This window comes from Limanda limanda, chromosome 2 (assembly GCF_963576545.1).
Source record: "Limanda limanda chromosome 2, fLimLim1.1, whole genome shotgun sequence".
NCBI classification, from domain to species: Eukaryota; Metazoa; Chordata; class Actinopteri; order Pleuronectiformes; family Pleuronectidae; genus Limanda; species Limanda limanda.
In genome coordinates this window covers 32,235,988-32,260,269 of record NC_083637.1, presented here as the reverse complement: position 1 = coordinate 32,260,269, position 24,282 = coordinate 32,235,988, and the positions used below count along the sequence as shown (strand labels likewise).

General features: G+C 38.8%; 1 protein-coding gene across 1 annotated transcript in view; it reads left to right on the top strand.

Annotated features, from left to right (window-relative positions):
* Window positions 1-23,992, top strand: part of vegfc (vascular endothelial growth factor c) — a 52,900-nt gene extending 28,908 nt beyond the window's left edge. Inside the window, exons 3-7 of the mRNA XM_061090385.1 lie at window positions 3,031-3,221; window positions 12,485-12,624; window positions 18,275-18,417; window positions 20,394-20,718; window positions 23,367-23,992. Coding sequence (XP_060946368.1) covers window positions 3,031-3,221; window positions 12,485-12,624; window positions 18,275-18,417; window positions 20,394-20,718; window positions 23,367-23,475 — 908 coding nt within the window. The 3' untranslated portion in view covers window positions 23,476-23,992. The remainder of the gene's footprint in view (window positions 1-3,030; window positions 3,222-12,484; window positions 12,625-18,274; window positions 18,418-20,393; window positions 20,719-23,366) is intronic.
* The last annotated feature ends 290 nt before the right edge of the window (window positions 23,993-24,282 follow it).

Below are 24,282 nucleotides of genomic sequence, written 5' to 3'. Positions count from 1 at the left end.
CATTTAACCACCTACAAGGCTCTTTTACACGAACATGACGTTTTACATCACCTACCCTCAGACAAAAATCACAAAATGTTTGAGAATTTACAAGATGAGTTCTACTACAGATTGACAAACCACAAGGAGTCTTTCTAACTCTTCGAAGATCCTTCCAAGTATGTACCTGAATAACAAGCTACAGCAGTGCAGTTTTACGTCCGACTAATTGTAGATAATTTTTTTCAGCATAGATCATTTATATGAGGTGTCCAGAACAACATACTAAAAGTCCTGAGAAATCCTAGTTGAGGAAATATGTTTAATTCTCATCAATCCGAGATGTGTGCCAATAAGGCCAGGCAACAATACACCCCAATGAAGTTATTTTTTTCCTTTACTTCTATCAAAATGAAACTTTACACAATAAAGAAAAGAAACATTTTTGTGTAACAAGTTTCTTTGAAAATGAATTTGAATATGCAAATGAGCTATACACTTATTGAATATGTCCTAATTTGCATAGGCAGAAACACCATTCATATGTATAACAAATACATCGGCCCAATCTTCATCCAATCATCCTACTATCCAAACCGGCTTGGTAGTACCTGCTAGGGGCATAACCCCCGCAGGTATAGTCTTAAGGGACTATACCCTAGCCTAGAGACTATAAGGCAACATGCTTGGCCTCTTTGTTTGAACACCTTCTCTGCCATGGCCATCAACAAATCCAAACTTATATCCAGGCTGGCAGATGCCCATTTGCAATCTCTCTCTCTCTCTCTCTCTCTCTCTCTCTCTCTCTCTCTCTCTCTCTCTCTCTCTCTCTCTCTCTCTCTCTCTCTCTCTCTCTCTCTCTCTCTCTCTCTCTCTCTCTCTCTCTCTCTCTCTCTCTCTCTCTCTCTCTCCCCAGATTCCCATGTGCTGTATCAGCTTTCTAGCTTCTTACGAGTTGGGTCCACATGTAGGTGGGCATGGAATACGTGCTGTGTGAGCATGAGCAGGAATGAACACACTAGCGATAACCTAAGAGGTTAATAGTGTTCCACTTCCAGCCTAATATGGTGAAGTGAATGAATGTCTGAATGAATGTTTGATAGATACTGCGTTCTTTTGTATGTAACCTACCACCAAAAGAGACAATAACAAAGTCAGGTTGGGAACGCATAGGTTGATGCATATTTCTACATCTTAACAGTAGCTAAGATGTTACCTTAAAAACCAGTGACAGATAATGTCTATTCCACAAACATGTATATTCTCTCGCTGACACTTTGCTGCTGACCAATGATGATGAAGCCTTGTGACACCCAGCCACCCTCATGAGAGCTTTGTGTGCAAAAAAGAGGAGGTGACCCTTGGCCTGCATTTTGATAGCTTAATTTTACTCTGCACAAAGTGTGATTATACTTTCTGCACACAGTGTGTTGAGAAAATATGGGTTTGCAATTTTGGTGCTCACACGAATATATTGATATTACATTGAAATGTTGACATTTGGAAGATTCCATTATCCTAGTGCTGTCATAAATTGTAGTCTCTACATGATAAGGGTGAAACCTCTACTTGGGCTGATGTCTAATGCACCCAAACTTCTATGCCTGTTGGAGGCAGGACTTCCTTCAGCCAGTGACAGCTTTAGTGAGGGAAAGCAAGCCAGGTCTCTGACCATGATGAGGCTGCATCATGGCATGCTTGATGACCCCTTGTGGTATGTTCTGGAAATAATAAGAAAAGGGAAACAAGTCATAACCTCTAATGGAGGAACAAAACACATTGAGAGTGACCTACCAAGCCATCAACCTAGATATATCTGTTCAGCCACTTTATAAACGCACCTCAGCGTACATTGGAAACCATTTAAGACTGACTTTTACACGGCTCAGGTGGTCTTCTCAGTGGAAATGGGAAGGTAGAGCCGTACTCCGTCTGAACAACGTATGTGTTTCTGTATGACTGGCATACAGAATGAAGGACACAGACTTATATGGTGGATCCTGATGGCGGCAGTGAACAATGACTGTGGACTATAGTGGCATCCGAATTTGATGGTGGATCCTGATCGTGGTGGCTGCTGACCACGGACTATGATTACAACAAGACTGCTTGATATATATTTTCTCTCCTCAGATACTCGTCCATTACGGACAATAATCCATCAATTCATTGACCTTCAGTTATGCTACAAAATGTTTATTCTAATCAATGCTGCAAATACCCTTATTTTTCTCATGTTCTCCTTTACACTTGATCTATTGCACATCTGTCTATCCTGGGAGAGGGATCCCTCACATGTGGCTCTCTCTGAGGTTTCTACATTCTTTTTACCCTGTTAAAATGTTTTTTAGTAGTTTTTCCTTACTCTTTTTGAGGGTTAAGGGCAGAGGATGGCACACCTTATTAAATCCCTATGAGACAAATTGTGATTTGTGAATATGGGCTATACAAATAAAATTGGATTGATTGATTGATATTCCCTCACATACAGGATATCTCTTAGAAATATGGAAACAACTCTACAGACATGAGTTCACTCTGTGTCGACATGAATAAAAGAACCTCAGTTTTGTTACATACTTTTCTTGCGACATCAAAGTGCCACTAAGCTTTTTAAAGAATGTTGATTCTGTATTGATTACTGTATTACTTTATTATGTTTTTGTCTTTTCCTACAATTGGGTTTGTTTTGCATTTATATATGGCCTTTATATTGTCTGGACCCAGTTTTTTTGTATTAGTTTTTGTCAATGAAAATAACTAATTAACCAGTCAATCACCCTGAAATCCTTGATTGGGCTTTAATATTATTTCTTACCCTGAGTGGATCTGTGGGTACGAAATTACATTAAAGTCCAATCTCTTGAATTCACTTATAGTTAACAATTTTAAATATTTCTTGACCACAGTTCTTGGTTTGCAGCATTAACCTTTGTGTGTATTTCTGCCTCTTTTGTGTATTTCAGCTATTGTGCATTGCTGTCCATGTGCATAGAAAAAAAATGACCTATTGCATTACTGTAGAGGTGGTGACTCTGTATGTGTGTGCAGGTATAGAATCAGAGTGGAGGAAGACTCAATGCATGCCCAGGGAAGTGTGTGTCGACGTGGGCAGGGAGTTTGGAGCTCCCACCAACATCTTCTATAAACCACCCTGTGTGTCCGTCTACAGATGTGGAGGATGCTGCCACTCTGAGGACAAACAATGCAGGAATATCTCTACTGGTCACCTCAGCAAAACTGTGAGCACAAACTCTTTAATTTCCATCTGTATTTAGAGATTCTTTGATATGTTTTTGATCTGCAATGGTCTAATTCATGACTCATAAGTTTTTTGTATGTTTCATTTCTTTTATTTCTAGTTTCAAACTCTAATTTAGAATGCAGTGAATGAATAACAGAGCCACTGTTCCCCAAATTAGTGGTGGTGTAATTTCTAACTGAAAGTTTATTTTTACATACTTACTTCTATTGTTGCTAATTGGTAGTAAAATAGGTAATTTGACCAGAGCGTAGTGATTACTCAGCGTATTAAATTGACCATGGTTGTATTTAACCTCACCATCATCATCTGTTGTATATTTGTGACTGCTGCAATGTTATCGAATCAACATGTTGATGTTCAAACTCATAAGAACTCAATAGTCATTACAACATTTCTGCTCAGTAGCAATGCTACATTATTAGGCTCCTTTAGAACAAAAGAGATTTGAATCGGAACATATCATTATACAGATTCAGTATTAGTTTTGTTCCATGGGTAGTTTGAACAAAAAGAGACAGACCTATAACAGATTGGGGAACAGTTTATTTATGAAATTAATGAATGAATTTAGTTGTGTTGATATTTCACGCTAGACCAATTCAGGTAATTTGTAAAAAGACTTACACTATTGGTGCTAGAGTTTACATGGTTAAATTACCAGGTCATAATCTGCCTTCTCCAGTAAACCAACATCTTGAAGCTGATATTCAAACAATATAGCTGGACATGGTGGTTGGACTTGGGGGTCAATGACACTGAATTAACCCGTTGCATTTCCTCTAAAGAATCAAACATTTTTGTCCATGAATTAGGCATAAATAACAGCTTTTTATAAGTATGTGTTTGCGTGAAAAAAAGAAAGCTGAAGTTAAAATGTGTTGAATTCACACAAATGTTCCTTTTGTCATTGCCCTCCCAGCCTGCTCCAATATACACATACAAACACACACCAAAAAACAGTCAGGACCTCAGGGTTAACACAGGGTACTGGTGAAATCATTGAGGTGTAGGTCGAGAAAAAATCGAATAGGCTGACTTGCATATGTATACGCAGATTTTCAGTAATAAAGTTGCAAGAGTCCCTGTGAAAGCTTTCTCAGATGATCTGTTTCTTGGTGTCTGTCATTTGCCTGGTGACTTAAGTGTTCCTGAGTAGAAATTTGTGATAAATCACTGCTCAGAAATGATTATGCCATGCTTGATTTAATTGCTCTCAAACTTTCTAAGATTAAAATGTGAGATACTAAATCAAATACAAATTAATTTTGAGACTTCAGAATGTTACATTGTTTCAGTACAACAAAGAGACCACTGCTACACAGTTAAGCAGCAGAGTTTAATGAAAAAGTATATATTCTGTTCTTTAAGCTCTTCTGGTGCATTTTGTTTTGTCAGGTAATGGCAAAATGATAATGAGGAAGAAAAATGAGAGCAATAGGCAAAGGAGACAAAGAAAGAGGAAAAAACTAAAACATTGTAACAATGACAATGATCCTAAGAGCCCACTATGGAGTGGTTGATGATCTCTTGAGACAAGAGCTTAGTGGTATATTGCCTATATTCAGAAATGGAGACAAATAGTGTCGTACTGAAAGCTTGTTATGTCTAGGGCTCCTTAATGGCGTATAATGGATATGCAAAATGATTGACTGTGGCTACTTTTAGAACATTGACAGATATTACATTTTTTAAATTTGACATTTGTATTCAGTCTATTCTTTTTTCTGTTGCAATGTTTGAGCAATGAATGTACCTCGATTTGTTTCATCCTATTGAGAGGTACCCAGACCAAGTTAAAGAGGAAAAGATTATGTAATCCGCATGGTGAATGTGTGGTAATGTTTTGAACAGCAGCAAACCAAAAAGTGATACCCATTTTATGCAATGACATAACGAATATTGACACGATTTGAATAAAATGCTGACAACAGAATAAACTGCCAAATACACTGTACAGTTAATTGCAAACAGCAGCAGAGTGATACTTTGACAGTACACCTAACACCGTTTTGAATGTTGTTGGCTTGATTCCCAGTATATCAGCCAATAAAATTACTTTTTTAGTCAGGTCATCTTAATCTCATATCTACACAACGAAGAATTTTCATTTAACATAATCCTAACAAAAACATACATTTATGGGTTTTTAAACATGCTGTGAAGTGAAAAATTATGTTTTAAATAATGTGAATTCTATTTTACTCTACAAACAAGCCTGCTCAGGGGACATAAAAAACAACAATTTATATGAAACTTACATTATAAATATACAGTACTGTTTTATACTGTAAATCATCCAAAATGTTTTTTACACCCCTCATATGCAGCTGGGGATATAATGCTTGAACTTATCTTTAATTGACTGGCTATACTGTGTACACATTAAAAGAAAAATAAAGATATCATCTTCTTTTGGGACTAATGAGCAGGCAGCTAAGAGACCTACCCCCCAGGCCCAGGACACATTCACTACCAACATTTAAGAAAAGTCACTCCGCAGATCATGAAACTGTCAAAAAACGAATGATATCTCACTCAAAAGAGCTGAAGCATGCAAGCAGTATTTTGTTGTCTTGTTTGAGATGCTCATGTTTACTTTGGTGCATAAAAGGTCATGCCTTTTGCCATGAACCTGGAGCAGTGTTCGGCAAAACTGGATGGTGTAGATATAACAGCACATGTAAAAATGTCCAAGATTATGCAAATTCACCCTACTAATTCAGCTCAGTCAGACAAAGTAAACCCAAAAGGTGTATCATAAATCCTTGGATTTGTTAGCCTGTCGTTGTCATACTCATAATTCTAGTAAGAATATGAGTCTGATACCGCTCAATTGGGCTGTGATTATGGGGCGTGTTTCAACCGAACCAGGAAAAAAAATGCCTCTTCGCTCAATTGGATAGACCTACAACCAATCAGAGCAACGTAGTATGTGACGTATGTTAAGTGACAGTGTTGGGGAGTAACGGAATACATGTACCGGCGTTACGTATTTAGAATACAAATTATGAGTAACTGTATTCCATTACAGTTACAATTTAAGTAGATGGTATTCAGAATACAGTTACATTGTTGAAATCAATGGATTACATGACAGCCCCCAGGAAGCAGCTGGAGACCAGGGCTGCTCGTGAGAGCCCCGGCGGCCGGCAGCGTTAAGAAGCCTCACCGCTACCGGCCCGGTACCATTACAGGCCCGGTACCGAGGCTCTGAGAGAGATCCGTCGCTACCAGAAATCTACGGAGCTGCTGATCTGCAAGCTGCCCTCCCAGCGCCTGTTGAGAGAAATCGCTCAGAATTTTAAGACCGACCTGCGCTTCCAGAGCTCCGCTGTCATGGCTCTGCAGGAGGCCAGGGAGGAGTCAAAACGGCAGTTAATCATTTTTTTCAAGCATATACTTACTTGTTGCTCCAACATTAACTGCAACAGCGCAAATGTCGGGTGTGGAGGGTAAATTACGTATTCTCCACTCAAGCCTATGTGGAGAAGACGTAGCGCCCCCCCCCTCTCTTTTTATCTATATGACTGCTTGTGTGGCTGCGCAGAGGGGGACATTTAATAATGTCATTGGTAAAATTGGTAAAATTAAAACTCCCCGATGGTCACTTAATAATTTATCGAGGCCAGCTGATAAATTAAACTTTTTCCGAATCCCGTAGGAAGGACGGCAAAAAAATCTTTTTTCGATCTACAAATGCCTTGATCGCGTTTCTCTGTTCCTCTTCAAAAATGAATGCGCTGTCGATGTCTTCTAAAACACACTCAACGGCTGCATCTACACATCTCAGCTCTCCAGCGGCAGGCATGTTTGTTGAAAACAAATTCAACCCAAGCGCTCTTTGGTGACGTGGTTGATTACGTTACTGTTGATCATCTGTCCATCATCGTATATAGCCCGCCCTGACAATTTGATTGATCCGAACAACCAATCACCCATTCACATGCATACTGTTTATCTGTGTGCAGTACTTTCTCTACTTCACTTGCACGCTATTGGCAGAGGCAACAGGGACAATTTGGGTTCAGTATCTTGCCCAAAGATACATTAAAATGCAAAATGGGGGGGACTGGAATCTAACCTGAGCCACAACAACATGTAGAGAAATATCTACATAAAACCTCACGGAATACTTGCTTTCCAGAAACATAAGCGTAAATCGTAGCCACATCACGCACGCCCACAACTGGCCTGGAACTGACAAACATTTGAACCGTCCTCTTTCCTACTCTGGGGTTGAGAGGTTTCTGAGCTGTGTTGAAGAGTGTGTAAATGCTCTGAGCTGGTGAGCTCATTTCCATGTAGCTGTTGTTAATGAACTAGCTCATACACTGTGCAATAGCTTATTGTTTCAGCTCAGCTGCTCTATTCATTTCCTATAAGCATTAATTTAGTGTACTGGCAACGGTAGTCTGGTTTGATGGCTCTTTTGTTCTTTCTGATTTAATCAGAACAGGAAGTCATTATGTCCTGTAGCCAGAATGCGGCTGACTTGGAGACCTGCAATACATGTGCAAATGCATTATATACTCGTATTCCTGTGTGTGTTTTATGTTTCAACAGTGTGTCATTGATAATTCAAAGCAGTGGGCGAAATATCTAGTCCCGCTACCTGGGGCTCCAGTGTTTTGCAGACGTTCCCCCCTCCAAATGTTCTTATTAAGAAATTTAAAAGTTATGATCATATTTTTAATAATTTTACACTCTTGACATGAATGCACTCGACATGAAAAACTAGATACAGGTTCAAGCTAATACTTCTCTGTGTTTAAATAACACATACGTCAGATCGAAGCAGCTTTCCTTGTATTAGTTGGCATATCACAACGGGAAAAAAATATATTTTGTTGTTGCGCATTTTTGTGTGTGTACACACACACACTCCTTCTGGTAAACGGAGTCAGATCAGTGACGAACTGTGGGATGACAAGTTGCAGATTCAAGGTGATCACTGGGACATGTTATTATTCACACAACTCTTGCATTACGACTGGTAAGACTTTCCAGCTTCAAGCAGATTGTTTTAGCAGGTTGTTGAGCAATGCGTTGAAACCAACATAATCAGAACCATGAATGATTTATAGAGATGACGTGCGCACGCACACACAGAAACACACCCACTCTCTATCGCTCTCTCTCACGCTCTCTGTAACGTTACTGATGTAAGTACTTCTAGAGAGTTATACAGTCATGCTGGGACTTTCCATAACAAACTGTGTGTGTGTGTGTGTGTGTGTGTGTCTATTCACCAGGTATATGTAAGCATAAAGTCCAGCGCTACAATTGTTTGTCTGGTCACTGCTTATTTGCTATTTGATATAACGTTCATACTAACACATGCTGTAGTGTAATGGTATAACGAAGAATTGACTGCATTTGGAAAGTTTTTTCATTGAAATGAAAATGTATTGCTAAATGAATGTGAGTCAGATGTAGATGTCCAGGACTTTGACTGGTACACTGGGCTGTGAATGATGTTTTTTGTTGGGCTGGTTTTCTCTCCTATCATTGTTGTTAGAAATGTTCACTCATTTAAAAATCTGACTATAAAGGCAGCTGCAGTGTGTACTTTGAGAATTTGACAAATGTGTTTTGTTCTTGGGCCAAAGAATCAAAAGACTTCAAGCAGCAGGCCATGCTTTAGTTGAGGCAGGAAAAAAGGAGGCCAAGGTTGAAGCTGAGAGGCTTTCGCCTGGCAGTGGTAACACGGCTGTGGGTGCCCAGTCTTTTTAGGTTTCACAAGACATTCTTTCTCTTCACTAGTTTTTCCTAACTGCTGTTCTTGGCTCCAATCTCAGACTACTGGCCACGGTTTGAAGATTTACATAGGCTGTGGTAATACGTCATTCAAATTACAGGCAAACTTAGATAGACAATTTGCACTTCAGCTGAATTCATATGACTCCCAGGATGTGACAGAAAATAATTTGTCTTAAAATTGACATATGGAAAGGTGAGGAGTCAGATGTGTCTGTTTCTTTTACCAGCACTCTGTGGTTGGTTTCGTCATTCTCAAAGCGTCATGCTGATTTGCTTTGACAGGGCCTTGAAACAGCTGGCAGGAGTTAAGAGATTTAAACACTTAGCAGGTAATAGAAGTTCTGCTAAACTGTATAATTTACTATTTGACAGACTTTAAGTATCTTTAAGCGACTAAGTCTGTCTGATGTTTCTTTGCATAAGGTTTTCATTCAATAGCGTCCGTCAGTACTTTTCAGTCTGCAGATGTTTGAGTGGCACTGCCCTGTTCCTTCTTCTGTTCCTCTGTATTGTGTTGTTGGCTGTTTCACCTTTAATCCCTCACATATGCTAAACATATTAGAGCTATTCTTGCAGAGGGGCCCAACTATATATACAGTGACTGTGTCAGTCGGTCTGTCCTTTCTTACAGTGTAGTGATCCAGGATGAGATATCTTCGACAATTAATCATCAGATGCCCCCGAAGTTTGTTGTATATATACTCATAGAATCTACAGCGTCAATCCTAATGCTTTTATATAAAAATATATTTTGGCATAGTACCGGTTTGCAAAATGGTCGTAAACCTTTACACACTAGCTGTTGGACAAAAAAGGAGACTTAACAAAACTGCCAAACAGAACAGAATCAATAGAATAAAAGCTAAACTGGCTGCCGATGGGGGTTTATTCAAATATAAAGTTTTCTGACTTTCAAAGAATGAACCTTTTTTTTTCCATTGCAAAGATGATGTGCAGAGAAAAACAGCACTGCTTTTCTGTAGTTTATTGGGGTTTAGTTAAAACTTGAGCACTGTGAAAGGGTTTCCATGCTCCGGTGGAAAGTGGTTTGTTTAAATCTCGGGGATGTCAGCAGCTGGAAGCTGTATGAAGAGTTTTGCCAATCTCGAGGCCAAAACATCACAAATTTGAGAAATGTTTGCAGGTGGAGTTTAATCTCAGTGGTAGTCTCTGAGAACCTTAAGAGCTGTGTGTGTGTGTGTGCGTGTGTCTGTGTGTGTGTACTGTAACCATGGCGAACACTTCACAAGGTCACAAACACTGAGGTCAGTTTTAATGATTTTAATCCTCATTACAATGGGAGGGAGATGGACAGTTTAAGCTGTTTAAGTTTCTTGAATTGGATCTTGAATAGGAGTCGTTGAGACTAATTACTTAATTCAGACTGTTCAACCCTGTGATTGAGAGAATGAAGTGGCTCTCGTGGTTTCCATTCTCTGTTGTATAAAAGTCTTGTGTACACATCTTCATCAGTGCCACGTGAACGTTCAAGCCCAGCTCTGAAATACTCATTTTATCCTTGAGGTGGTAATCCTTCACATTCCTTGTTATTGTTTTCAGTTAGGTGTTTTGGTGCTTGGTGGTTATATGGATCCTGGATATGTTGTTCTCTCTTAAAACTCATTTCCTGTGATTCAAGTTTCGAGTTTCATTTGCAGGCTATTTGTGTGTGAAATAGTGGCATCTTGTGACATTTATTGACTGAATATGAAGTATAGGCTACTAAAATCAGAAAAAGTGCTTTCCAAGACTTAATAAAATAACTAGAGACTGCATTAATCGATGTTCGACTAAAATATTGCAAAAGCTGGGCAAACAAGCTGATGGATAAAACCGATATATTATTAAATTATACATTTATATTGATGCCCATTATATCCAGTTTACAGAGAGAGCAGATCAAGTCCTAATGAAGACAGTCAACACTACAATAACCAAACATTCAGATATCTTCTCAGGAGCTGCTGACAGTGTAAACATAATAATGATTGAATCATTTAATGTATTCATCATAAGGACAGAAACACAATGGGTTGTAGGTGTTGCTCTGTATATCCTGGATTTGCCAGTATGATATTTGATCAAATTTGACAAAATAAAATAAAATACGGCAGTCACATGTAAGCTTGCAGTTACACTGCTTTCCAAAAAATCAACCAATGCATCTTCACATAGACTTAATATTTCTGGGAAACCATTGTAGATGATCAGTGTTGGCTTTCATTGTGTATCCATTGTGATTAGCCTGTAAAGCTGTTAATAATCACATTAAAAATCATCAAGCACTTGTTGGTCCTTAAGCTTCATTAACTCTATCCGAATGCTAAAAATGAGGTCAACTGGACTTGGTTGAGTTTCGTGAAGACGTTTCACCTCTCATCAAAGAGGCTTCTTCAGTTCTAACTGACTGCTGGTAGTCCCAGGTTCTAGCTTGGATATGTAACCTCGATTTCCCGTTTTTTTAGGATCTCCTTCTTGCTAAGTGATATGATAAGATGTTACTTTGCCATCAGCAGGGTACTATCAGGAGGTGAGAAAGTGATGGAAGATTTCATCCACCCTAAATTTGGAAAGTTAAAATAGAAAAAATTAATATAAAAAAAATAGCTTTTTACACTGAGAAAGGTTGTACACTACCTGTTTATTTAACCCTTTCAGCTATCAATACTGATTTAGAAGTGATTTTGTCTCTCGAAGTCTGTGTGTTAAAAAAGTAGGTCCTGCATCAAAATCTCAATATTATACTAACACCAGATATTAAATATGCAGAAATGAATGAATCGCTACATAAATATACCAGAATGACAAGGAAGAATAATCAAGAAGCGGTCCTTGGTCTGATTGAAAGGACCTTGTCATGTACCAGGCCAGGTCAGGTTTATGACATTGCATTTAAGAAAAGAAACAAAACAAAAAATTTAATGGACACCAATATATACCCCTAAATATAATAAAAGTGTGCTTAAAGTGGTAGTTATCCCAGCTATAAGTTTGTGCTGTGTTTAGAGGGAGCAGAAGGGCTGCCACATGATTGCACTAAGCTGTAGCTGCCACACAGGACTGGTATGGTGGCAGATGTGTAGATACACAGGATGATGGTCTGAGGGAAACAAGGGTAGTTTAGTTTGATAAAGGTGTATTTTAAAAAGAAAGTATTTACAAAATATTGAATGTATAAATGTTAAAAATGTATCCAAATGATCACCTTACTCATTTTAAATAAAAAGGAACAGAAGAAATGATAGAATTCCTAAATCAAGATACAGATCTCCTTCCTCTCCAGATTTTACACACTAGGATTCTGACAAAATTTTTATTAAGAATATGGTATTTATAAATAAACAGAAACAAGATTTGATGAACTTGTGTTATTTGCTTGTGAGCTGCCAATCTTCACAGTGTATGGCACTACACTTGTTGCACCTTTTCTTGATTCACCTGGTAACTTTCTGACTCCTCACTCTTTTGCTCTTTCCACAGCTGTTTGAGATCACGGTGCCAATAACACAGGGCACAAGGCCAGTGACCATCAGTGTGGCCAACCACACCCAGTGCCGCTGCCTGTCCAAACTGGATGTCTACAAGCAAGTTCACAGCATCATCAGGAGAGCCCTGCCTGAGTTAGTATTCATACTCGTAATGCATTCATATTGCATCACTCTAACTCAGCTATGTTACACCTGGCACAAAGTGACGTATGTGTACTAGTTTCTCATTGCACATTGTTTCAATAGCACTTGAGCCCTTCTAATCATCCAAGTGTACATTAGTTTTAAAATAAGGTGTGGCCAGACACATTATTATCATCCTATAATCCAACAAGATGTAAACTCACCCGGCTTATAAAGGAAATGGGAGATATCACTCCAATTGGTTTATGGTGTGTTATGGTCAAAATACATCCATTATACACTAAGACACTAGCGATGGGCCTCATTCAGCCATATATCTTTTCAAGTTTTTTATTAAATTTGTTCTCAAGAAAGTGTTCTCATATCTTTGTAAATTGAACAGGTGTGCCAGTTATTCCTAATTAGTGGAGTTCACTGCCAATGCTCATTAAAGGGCATAGGACTCCAGGCACACAGAACTCACAAAAACATGAGAAGAAAATGTAAGAAGTTAATAATGTCAAAACAATAACCTAAAAAGTTTAGACAGCTGTTATAATTTGTAGTGAAACAGTGGATACAAAATAGCAAAACAATCTATACATGGAATTCAGTTACTCTTTCAAAGGAAGCTGTATCGGTAGAATGTCGCACAGTTGAGGTAAAAATAACAGTTTGATCTCAAATCTGAGGTAAAATACGGGACAGGAAATGCTGAGCGGAATATGGTCAAATGGTTAAAAAATGTTGTTGTCGGGTCGGTGACTTTGGCTGACTCAGTGGAACTTACATTTTAACTGCGCATGCATGGGGCTTGGGCTGGGTTCGGACTCAGTATTTTTGTTGTTTTCGATAATATAATCTTTTCAAAGACGAATCTAAGAATCAATTTCTTCTAAAGAACAGTAAGTGAATGAGACTCATTGTGCCTGACATGAACACCTTTGGAAAACATGTTGAAACATCATGAACTCAGATCATTAAAACACAGTACCGTGTCTGTGGTTGTGTATTCAGGATAGGAACAGCCTTTTCCTTTTTCGGGCGTGCGCACACAAACACATACATACTTTTGAGTGTATTGTTACAAAGGTTACTTCCTGTGCTGTGTGTGTATACATGGGTGCTACTTCAGGAAACACTTGATTCTCTCCTGATTAATTTCACACTTCCGTAAATGTTTGTGCAGGTTCTTGTGTGTATACCCACCAACCAACTCACTGTGATATCTGACCTCTCTGTGATGATCAGGATTCTAAGAGGAAATGCTTTATCCTTTGTATTTTGGCTCATGTCCTCTGATAACAGAAGAATGTCCATGTTTACTGATTTTTGAGAAACTGGATTAAAGCAACTAAGACACTTAACAAGTCCACAGATCAATTATATTTGGGGTACACATTGCTCAGTATTGACTTTAACACAAACAGTGAATAATGACTAATTACCAAAACTTTGAGTGACTAGCAGGGATGTATGTCTATACTTGTAGCTGCCTTATGTATGCCCTTAGTTATGTAGTATTCATTGTGAAACAGCTAATGCCGTGGTATTCTCCCAGAAAACAGTGGAGAACTATCCTTCAGGTCATTGCTGCTGGATGATGTCTTGAGTTAAGGTGTTCTTACATCTCAGATTTAGTGCTGTGGATTTTAACATTAAACTGCTTGCCCCCAACTCATTTTCCTCCTAAGCTTCAGTTGGGAGCTTCTTATGTCTTGTGGTCTACAGGTTCTAAAATGACCATCTGACTATGTGTATTGGAAAGAGACACTGAACAGGAACAGGTTGAAAGAAGCAACTCACAAGTCATCCAATAACTGTGACACGTGATTTGATAGATGCAAACATATGAACACTAACATGTAGTACTTGTTTAGGAAGCATTACTATGAGAGAAATCTTATGAAATGGAAATGCATTAAGAGTTTCCACACTGACAAATCACCCAAACACAAAGCTGGATTACATTTGATTAAGTGAGAGAATACACTCCTCACTCACCAGCCCTTTGAAAAAAATGTCTCTCCTTGTATTTTTCTCTCTCCATTCTTTCTTTCACTTTTCTCCTTTCCATCTCAGCCCCTTATCAGTGTATGTATCTGCCACTGCAGCTCTGATTAAAACCACACTGTGTCTGCTTTCCTTGGCAGATTATTTCACAGCTGTTAGCAATCGGCAACTGTTTGGGGTTCAGTATCTTGCCAAAGGACACGTTGGGACACGGAATCAAACCGCCAACCTTCTGTTTAGTGAACATTGACTCATTGATTCCAGAGCTGCAGGATTGAAACTATTATTATTATTATGAATTTTATGATTTGTTGCCGGTATTATTAATAACACCTTTAAAGTCTTATTGTTTTCATTATAATAAGTCAGAGCTGCAACCTGATGGTGCACAAGTGTTCCTGGTCGCTCTCTCCTTTCTCTCCCCCAATCCTCCCCCTCCCCACTATCTCTCTCTCTTCTCTCCACTCTTTTCCACCCACCTTTTTTCTCTCCACAGTCGCCAAAGTGCTGCTCGTTGTTGGAACTCTTGGGTTTCTCTATACATTTTCCCCATACATTTTTCATAGAAGGTCAAGACACAGGTCTAGTACTTGCTAGTCTGCTGCATTTGTACTGTATACCTAATAAACAGAAGTGACACAGCATGTGGAGAACTGCTTTGATCACCTCAGTTCAAGCTTTGAGTTGGCTGAATTCAACTTTGTTTTGGCACAGAATCAAATGATGCCACCAGTCTGTCTTATTTGCCTCCTCCTTCAACTTGATAGAAGATAAACAGTTCTGAAACTATTGAAAAAGCAGCTGACATTTAACATTTGGTACGCACTGTTTGTTCTGAGTCAAGAGCTGACTCTAAAGAAAATATTAATAATGCTGGAGAGCAAGTTGTTTGTTTATAAAATAAATATGTATGAATAAAATTGAGCTCCCCCTGCCTGAGCCTGCAAAAATATTGTTATTTCACAACTTATTTGAACAAATTTCTGACATCATCAACTTCACCAGTTCCTTTTCCAATAGTGTAGACTCTCATGTGAAACCTGGCTTTTGCTTTTCATGGAGCAGCTCACTATCACATCAATCTGCTTAAAAATGAAATTAATTATTATTATTACTTTATATTTAATACCTCTGTTCTGCAATCCTCTGTTCTCGACCTAATTTTTGTGGGATTAGTCCAAACCGCTTTAATGACTTTTACTGAATGTAGGTAATCATTTCAGAAATTGATTCAGAAGTCCCCAAATCTATAGAAATATGGCAGATTGGCATTATGTATAGCATAAAAGAAAAGCTTCCTTCATGCATCAGCAGGCACACATTTTGTGATCTGTGCAGAGACTTTTTGGGCGAAACACACTTTAATGTGTAGCAATTGCATCATAAGTGGGAGACAGACCTGAGAATCTGTTTCAGAGGAGCATTGATATCTGCAGGACCTTCGAATCCTTAGGATTCATTAGATAACAACTCACATCCACAATGTTTGTCGGCTGAAGAATGAAATGTTTATACAAGTACAGGGTGGAATGTTCAATAATGAATTAGTGTCCGAGCCCATCTGTATTTACCACTGAGCTGAAAAGCATGTGCAGTCATCTTATTCAGAGGACATCCATCAAGATGAAGCCATCAACATAATATAAAGTATGATTTTTACATGGAGACTACTTAAAATAACCTTCACCACAGTTTCCATTAACTATCGCAAACATTACAGCTACAAAAAAGGATGCCCAGATAGTGTGAATGGCAGTCAGTGAGGAAGAAAGTAGGTGCAAGAAAGACCGGAAGAAAATATGAAAGGATGAAAATGATTAAAAAGGCATGGGGCAAAGAAAACAGGAACAGTTTAACCAGAAAAAACAAATATCAAGGTCATGTGGTCTTAACATAGCAAACAGCAGAGCCACAGAGAGATATCAGTGACTCTCCTCCTCCTCACTTATCTGAGGTTGACCCAAGAGGACTGTCTTTGATGATGTTTGTTTGCCTACAATCTGCTCCCTTCAAGTCTCTTAACCATCTAAATGATTTGAAACCATATTTGATCCATTTACCTTTAAACATTATGCAAATAGCTGGGAGTTTGGAATCTATGAAGGTTTTTCTGTTTTTACCATAGACTTATATATATATATATATATATATATATATATATATATATATAATATATCCACATACACACACACACAAACATTCATTATTGTGTCAGGCCTACCTTAATATTTTTAGAGGGTTCCTTGCACAGTTTACAGCTTTCTTTCTCTGAGAATTTCTTTCCTATCCAGGTAAATTTATTGTTCACTGAAATATCCTTAACTAAATCGATTTATTTCTGATAAAAAAAGAACACCAGCTCAGTAAATAATTCAAACTTATATATAAACCAGAGGGTAAACCAGGAAGGATGAAGTCAAAGTTTTCTAACTTCAATCTGCACATATATAAAAAGCCCAGCATGACACGTCCATCACTCAAACAATAAAAAGGGACAGTATTTTATAGAGCTGTTTGAGGAGGACTCACTAATGACAAGGAATAATTATGAAGTAGCTCCAGAGCATTTACACAGGCCAAGAGAACAGAACATTACAAACTCAGGAACAGTGCTGCTTCAGTTCTTAACCTGCCTGTTAAGCAAGGATTAAAGCTACAAAATGCAAGTTCTGAAAATCTGGCTTGTGCTTGAGGTAACCACTTTGCTCCTCCCATCCTTCCCTTTCCATGCTCCATCATGCTCCATCAAGCCCTTCACCTATACTATACATCCTGGTCACGTTTCCTGTCTCAGGAAAGGCTGGAATCAGTCAAATGGGCAACAGCCAAAGGAAAAAAGTCCAATCCTCGGCCAGCTAACCCCTGACCCCTAACCCATGCACAGCCCATTAGGGAGTTGTGATAGCTTTAATTCAATTCAATTCAATTCAATTTTATTTGTATAGGGCCAAATCAAAATATACATTATCTCAAGCGACTTACTTGCAGCTTTGGTATGAGAGCAGTAATAGATCAGCCTGTAACACAAAGGATTTGTGGTTAGCTAAATAACCTCAAGTTAAACGAATAAGGTCAGTTAAAGTCTGTCAACAGCCCAATTGTGGACTGTTCAGATCCATAATAAAACAGAGTCATTGTTCCCACAGGATCATGACAGGGACAAGAATTTCCAGAAAAGTATGCTTAAAATGCAGCTTAACAAAAAAGGATCAGTGTTTAGCTGTGGTCAGTTGACTCAGACCCCAAACCTTAAAAGGAAATATCGATGCAGCTACTGCTGAGTCTGGACCACAGTGGAAGAAGATGTGGTGATGGAGAATGGGAGACAGGGAAGCAGGTGGATCTGAAAACAGGAAGGAAAGTCCAAGAACATCTGGCGGGCAGATGGAGAGCTGCAATGACTAAGGGGCCAGATGTTTGGAAATTTCATCAAGTGTATCAAATTTCCATGCAATTTCAAATGGAAATTTCAATGCATAATTTCATTGTCAAATTTTCCAATCAAAATAATATATAGGTAGGAGTTACTTGAAGTTTGTGAGCCTTTACATTATCTACAATATCTGCAGTATGTGATGTTAGGGTTAACTAAGCCAAAATATCTGAAGTGTATTGAAACTGTTCTCTCTGTCTGTCTCTGTTGAAGGTGTCCAATAGCCAATAGGACATGTCCTCCTGGTCAGGTTTGGAGCAGCAGGCTATGTTGGTGTGTCAGCATAGCTGCCAACATGCACCACAACACCCCTCCACCACCACTCCCCCCTCCAAGGTTTGCCGAACAGCACCGAGGTGAGTGTCTACACTGTTGCACACAAAGGGCCTGATCTACTAAGATCCCAAATCAAGAGTGCTAATGTGTGTGTTAGGGAGAGCAGAGTGACCACGAGCGCAAAGCAGAGGTGTGAATGGAAGAGGCAAACAAACATGTTGTCGAGCTACAGCAAAGAAATATATCGGTCACAGAAACTTGGCAGAAGATCGCTGGTCATAAGAAGAAGAACAAAAGAAAAAATAGCTCATAGTAAAACCTGGGCAAAAAAACAGGTGGGGGGCCAGTGGAAAAGATGCCTCTGATAGGTCTGGATTATTTTTGCTTTTGTTATTCCAAACATGCTAACCCAAGCAGAAAAATCCTGTTCTCTATGTCTTCTTCCTGCCGTCTCCTCCTCACCACAATAACTGCAGCTATGTGTGCATAACGCTGTGCCGATTAGCACCTACCTTTCAAACTCATTAAATATAGAGGCAGTCACAACCACTACAATTATTTTCAGGCTTTGTAACTCACATAGCGTGTGCTATATTAAAGTATTTGCATGTACTCCTCCCAATATTTTGCGCACTCGGGTAGAAACGCCAGATAATGCATAATTATTAAGACAAACGTAATAAAGTGCGCACTGTTAGTGATCAGCTTTCATGTTTTTTTGCGGGTGAAATCAAGTTTACACACATTTTTACACGCGCAAACCTTTAGTAGATCAGTCCCAAAGAGTTTTGTGTTAAAAACACTAATTCTTACCTAACCCTGCTGCAGCCTAGTAAGAAACAAAGAAAAACTATAAGAAGTTATTCCTAGAAATGTCAAGAAAATGTCAAGACTCCTGACCCAAGAATCTGCGTCCGGCGACAGTGGTCTGAGATGAGGCATGTAGTGAGCACGCACATACCAACCAAAACATAGTTTTGTTCCATCTGCAATTGTTCACTTGAACGGGTTGTAGCCAAATTTGCACTTTAGTCTCTATCCAGTTCTCTATTGATAGCAATGCATTTAAGTTGTTGTACTGTTTTGGATGGATGCCTTCTCTTTTTTTTGCTACAAAACAAATCTACCTACGGGTACAAATAAAGCAATCTTAACCTTAACACTCAAACAAACACACACTGTCAGCAGAGCCCATCTTTCTCCAATTTGCTGTTTGTGACAGGATAATGTTCGATGTGTGCAACAAGAAATATTTATGTGTTTATTGAGAGAATGTGTGTGTTTGCGTGGATATTCATGTTTGTGAGTTTCTCACTGTTTATTCGTGTTTAGCTATGATAAGTGCAAACAAATGAGAAACAGAAGAACCTTGAGACCCTGGAGTAACAGATTCCACAGATACGTACACATATAAATACACATCCACAGTGTGGATGAAGGGGCCATAATAAATGATCTGTGTAAGAACGCAGGGGAAAGTTTTCATTGTTGAAATTGGTCATGTCTGTTTGGTCATGAGGAATTGATGTGGTTGAAAAAAAGGATTGTTTTCATATGATTTGCTTTGAGATAGTGAAGTCATAGTCATTTCTTTTTTACAAGACAAGGGAAAGACAAACGCCTTTTCTTCTCTCTCAGACATTTCCTACACACGTTGGAAGCAGTTGACCAATAACAGCAGCACTGGGCAACCAGAATCGACTGGGCTTTATTGGTCCAAAAAAAGCTTGATAATCTTGGGCTATTATTTGAAAATGTTGTTGAAAATAATAGCACAAATCAAACGTATGAACCTGAATATGAGCATAATTAATCAGTGACATTGACAAGATTGGGTATCATGCAAGAACATGTCGGTATTCTTATCGTAAAATTATTTTACATTTGTCTTTATAATGAGTTCGAACAGTACACATCAGATTCAACAAGGCTAATATATTTTAAAAAGTGTGTAAATGATGAATGATGAAAATTTACATAAATAAACTTGTAATAATATCATATAAAGTTATGCTTATAAAGCAAATAACTCCTGTCTTTTCTTACATCTCTGCAGATATATTTTCAGCGGATGTATGTGGCCCAGATAAGGAGCTGGATTTGGAAACCTGTCAGTGCATATGTCCGCGTGAGGATCAAACACAAGACTGTGGCCCTAACAGACATCTTGACCGCAGTACCTGCCAGTGTGTCTGTAACGTCCTGCCTCCTCCCTCCTGCCCGCTTAACCAGGTCTTTAACAAAGAGACTTGTCAGTGCACATGTACCAAGACATGTCCGAGGCACCAGCCCCTCAATAAAACAAAGTGTTCCTGTGAATGCAACGAGTCACCCAATAAGTGTTTCTTAAAAGGACGGAGGTTCCATCAAGCTACATGCAGGTAAGAAGGGATGTATGGGTTACAGTGCCATCTGATGTTTTCTGATTAAAACAACACTTTTAGCAGGAGAGCACTAAGTGCCTGCACTTAATCAGAAAATGCTAAGAATGAGAGAGAGAGCCATGGTAAAATAATGTTTCTTCTGATTCAATTCAGTTCAATTAAATACAATTTGTATGACCCCAAATCATGACATACTACATTCTCTCAAGGCACTTGTAAGGTCAAGACCTCACAGAATCATAGAGAAACCCAATAGGTCCCACAATGAGTAGCAGAGAGAGAGAGAGAGAGAGAGAGAGAGAGAGAGAATTGTGACATGTGTCATGTGATCACACTACATGGGAGGCAGAGAAAGGGAGAGCGGGAGAGAGAGACAGAGAGCAAAGTGCTCAGTGCCTGCGTGGAGTACTCCCAGCAGTCTAGGCCTATAACAGCATAGCTGAGAGCTCAGGGAAAGAACATTTTTACATTTGAACCCCTAATACAGAGATGGTGTCTGCCTCCTGATCACAGAGTTGGAGCTGGTTCCACACGAGAGGAACCTGGTAGCTGAAGACTCTACCTCCCATTCTACTCTTACAGACTAGGAACCACAAGAGAGCCTGTAGCGAAGTGATTCGGTGCTATGAGCTCTTTAAAACATGAAGGGGATTGGCTATTAAGGGCTTTGAACATGAGGATTTTGAATTCTATAATGAATTTCACAGAGAGGGAATGCAAAGAAGCTAAGAGTCAGCTGCTGATAATAAAGAATTACAATAATCTAGTCTGAAGGAAATAAAAGCATGGAGTAATTTCCCAGCATCCTTTTGAGACAGGATGTGTCCAATCATCATAATATTGTGCAGGGGGAGGGAGGCTGTAGAGACCTGTTGTATGTGTGAGTCAAATAATGTCCTGGTTAAACATAACTCCAAGGTTCCTGAATGAAGAGCAAAACTAATGTCATCCAATGTGAATATCTGGTGAGACAATGTTTCTCTGATGAAGAGGTGGAACATTTAGCTTAATGAATGCCATCCTGACCAGAAATTATTTTGACATTACTGTGATGATGTAGGAATTTGGCAGCTAACGTTCTTGGATTTCAGTGGTTCAGTGGTTGCATCATCTTGGGGTAGTCATCCCCTGTGAACAAACACACACACACACACACACACACACACACACACACACACACACACACACACACACATTCTCGTAATGCTAATGGCTATGTGAGATGTAGATGGTCTTGCAGTGGTAGGTGGTTATCATAGGGAACCTGGTGTGTAATTCAAGACCTCAGAGTGCTAATGACTTCTCCTAGCTGTCACTTAACCATTTCCGTTCCCAGCACAGGAGGAAACACACTCACATACACACACATCCATCCATCCTGTCCAGTCTTGACCCTTTGTGACCCTGTTGGGGGGTGATTTATGAGTATAACATAGCAGTAGGAATCTAGTGTCTGGGATCGGGCACTTGTGGTAGTATGTGTGTGAATGAGACTGTGTCTATCTATTTGACTCCTCTGTGTATTCAATCATGGGTTCATAGGTCTCTTCAAGTATCGGTGTCTAAATACTCTGTCGTCCCCATGTGACACCCTGTGCAGCCAGAAAAAGTAGTGCCAATTATGCACTAGCCCCAGAACCTTTGTGGCGTTGATAAAGTGTGTAAGTGCTATGTAAGACTAGCCTCACTCCTGCCACTGCTTCATGTGCTCTTTGGAATTCTACTCCTTGTTTAATCAACTGAAGACTGGGTAATCAGGACCTGACTCGGAGCTGCCGTTAACCAGATATGAGCTTATTGAAGCTATTATTTTTGTCTTGACTTAGTTTAGTAGCTTTTTGGTGGTTCACACATGGGCTGTAAATCACATAGCGGTTTAAGGTGGAGTTTTAGTTTGCTATGAAATCTAAACCTTAGTTCTTACCTTTGACCCTTAGAACACACAAGAAAGTAGTTACTGTTTGTCAGATGGCAAAGGTTCTCAATCATTTGCAGGAGTGTTTGTCTCTAATGAAAACATACAGAGCACATCAGACAATCATAGATGACTTTAAGTAACCTAATTAGTTTCCATCCACACCACTGAGTTATGTATTAAGCAGATTAATTTGAAAGCAGCTTTCTGTTCTAATGTTTTAGATATGCCAGCAGCATGGTTCTAGAGATTTGGGTTAATTGGTCAGTTATCCTTGTTGGACTGAACAACTATGGGACTGAATACCAGGAAAGCTTGTACATACATTCATAGTCTCCAGTGGATGATGCTTTCTCAATTTCAGTTGCTCTCACTTTAGCACTTCTCTTTGATCCACTTTACAATCAAGATATTTGCTTGTTTTTTGTTAGGCATATTATCAATAAATCCACTGAATATGTTTCTAGGTAAAAAACTCAACTAGATTTTTTTTTCTAACCTTGTACAATATAATTTGTACAAAAAGAAAACAGCAGACTTACATGTCTAAACATGTCTCAATAATATTTTGTCTGCGAACTTACAAGACCATTTCATATTTGTGAATGGGACCCATGGGCCAGATCTTTACATTTGATCTTTTCTTCCAATCTAACCTGAAATCTTGAAATATGGCTTGCATATTAGCTATAAGGTTTAATTCCGATTTTTTTTTCATCTTTCATTGCAGTTGTCTCAGGCCTCCCTGTGAAGTTAGGAGGCGGAGGTGTGAACCAGGTTTCTCCTTCAGCGAGGAAGTGTGTCGCTGCATACCGTCCCACTGGAGACGACTGGACTAACCGCTGGCTGCTTAAATGCTAATGAGATTCTAATTAGCGGATAACAAACTTGAGTAGAATTCATCACCCATCGCCTGTTAACTTGTGGATCATGAGTATACCCATCAGCTGTGATGGCAGCTAAGTGTGTGGACCAGATGAACATGGAAAAACCTTAGTGAAAGAGTGGAGATATGGGAAACTGGTGATTTGATGGCGGGAAATACACTGACTTGGCTGTGAGGACATTTTAAAAAGAGAGCTATGGGAGAATTCCTGGAGTCCAGAAATGGAAGGAAGGACTGAAAGAGGCTCAACACTCGACCCGTTTTAAAATGTTGTCTTAATAATTTGCTTTAAATATTATTGTGCTTTTATTATTATTGTGTCTCTGTATTCTTATGTCAGATATGAATTATAATTTATTAAATGTTATTTTCCAGCCTCTTTTTCAATTTATTGAAGTTTCCATATTTTCCAGAAAAGTACACTGTGATCAGTATTTTTGTATTATATAAAAAAAATGTGTAAAATAAAATATACTGGCTGTTGACTATTATTAACTTAGTATGTTATCCAATCTATTCTGTTTTACTGAGGTTATCTTCATCTAAATTCGCCAAATCCACCAGCATCAGAAATAGACACTTGAATAATCCAATGTGTCTGAAAGTAAAAGGCGAAAAAGTTGTGCTCATAGGGTGAACACTAGATTCTGTAGTTTTAGGAAAAAAATGTTTCCCTTTATTGATTATTAGTTGTTAAGATTAAGAGTTTCAATACCTGTGAGTAACAGTGGAATAAGTCCTGATATAAACTGAGGATTCA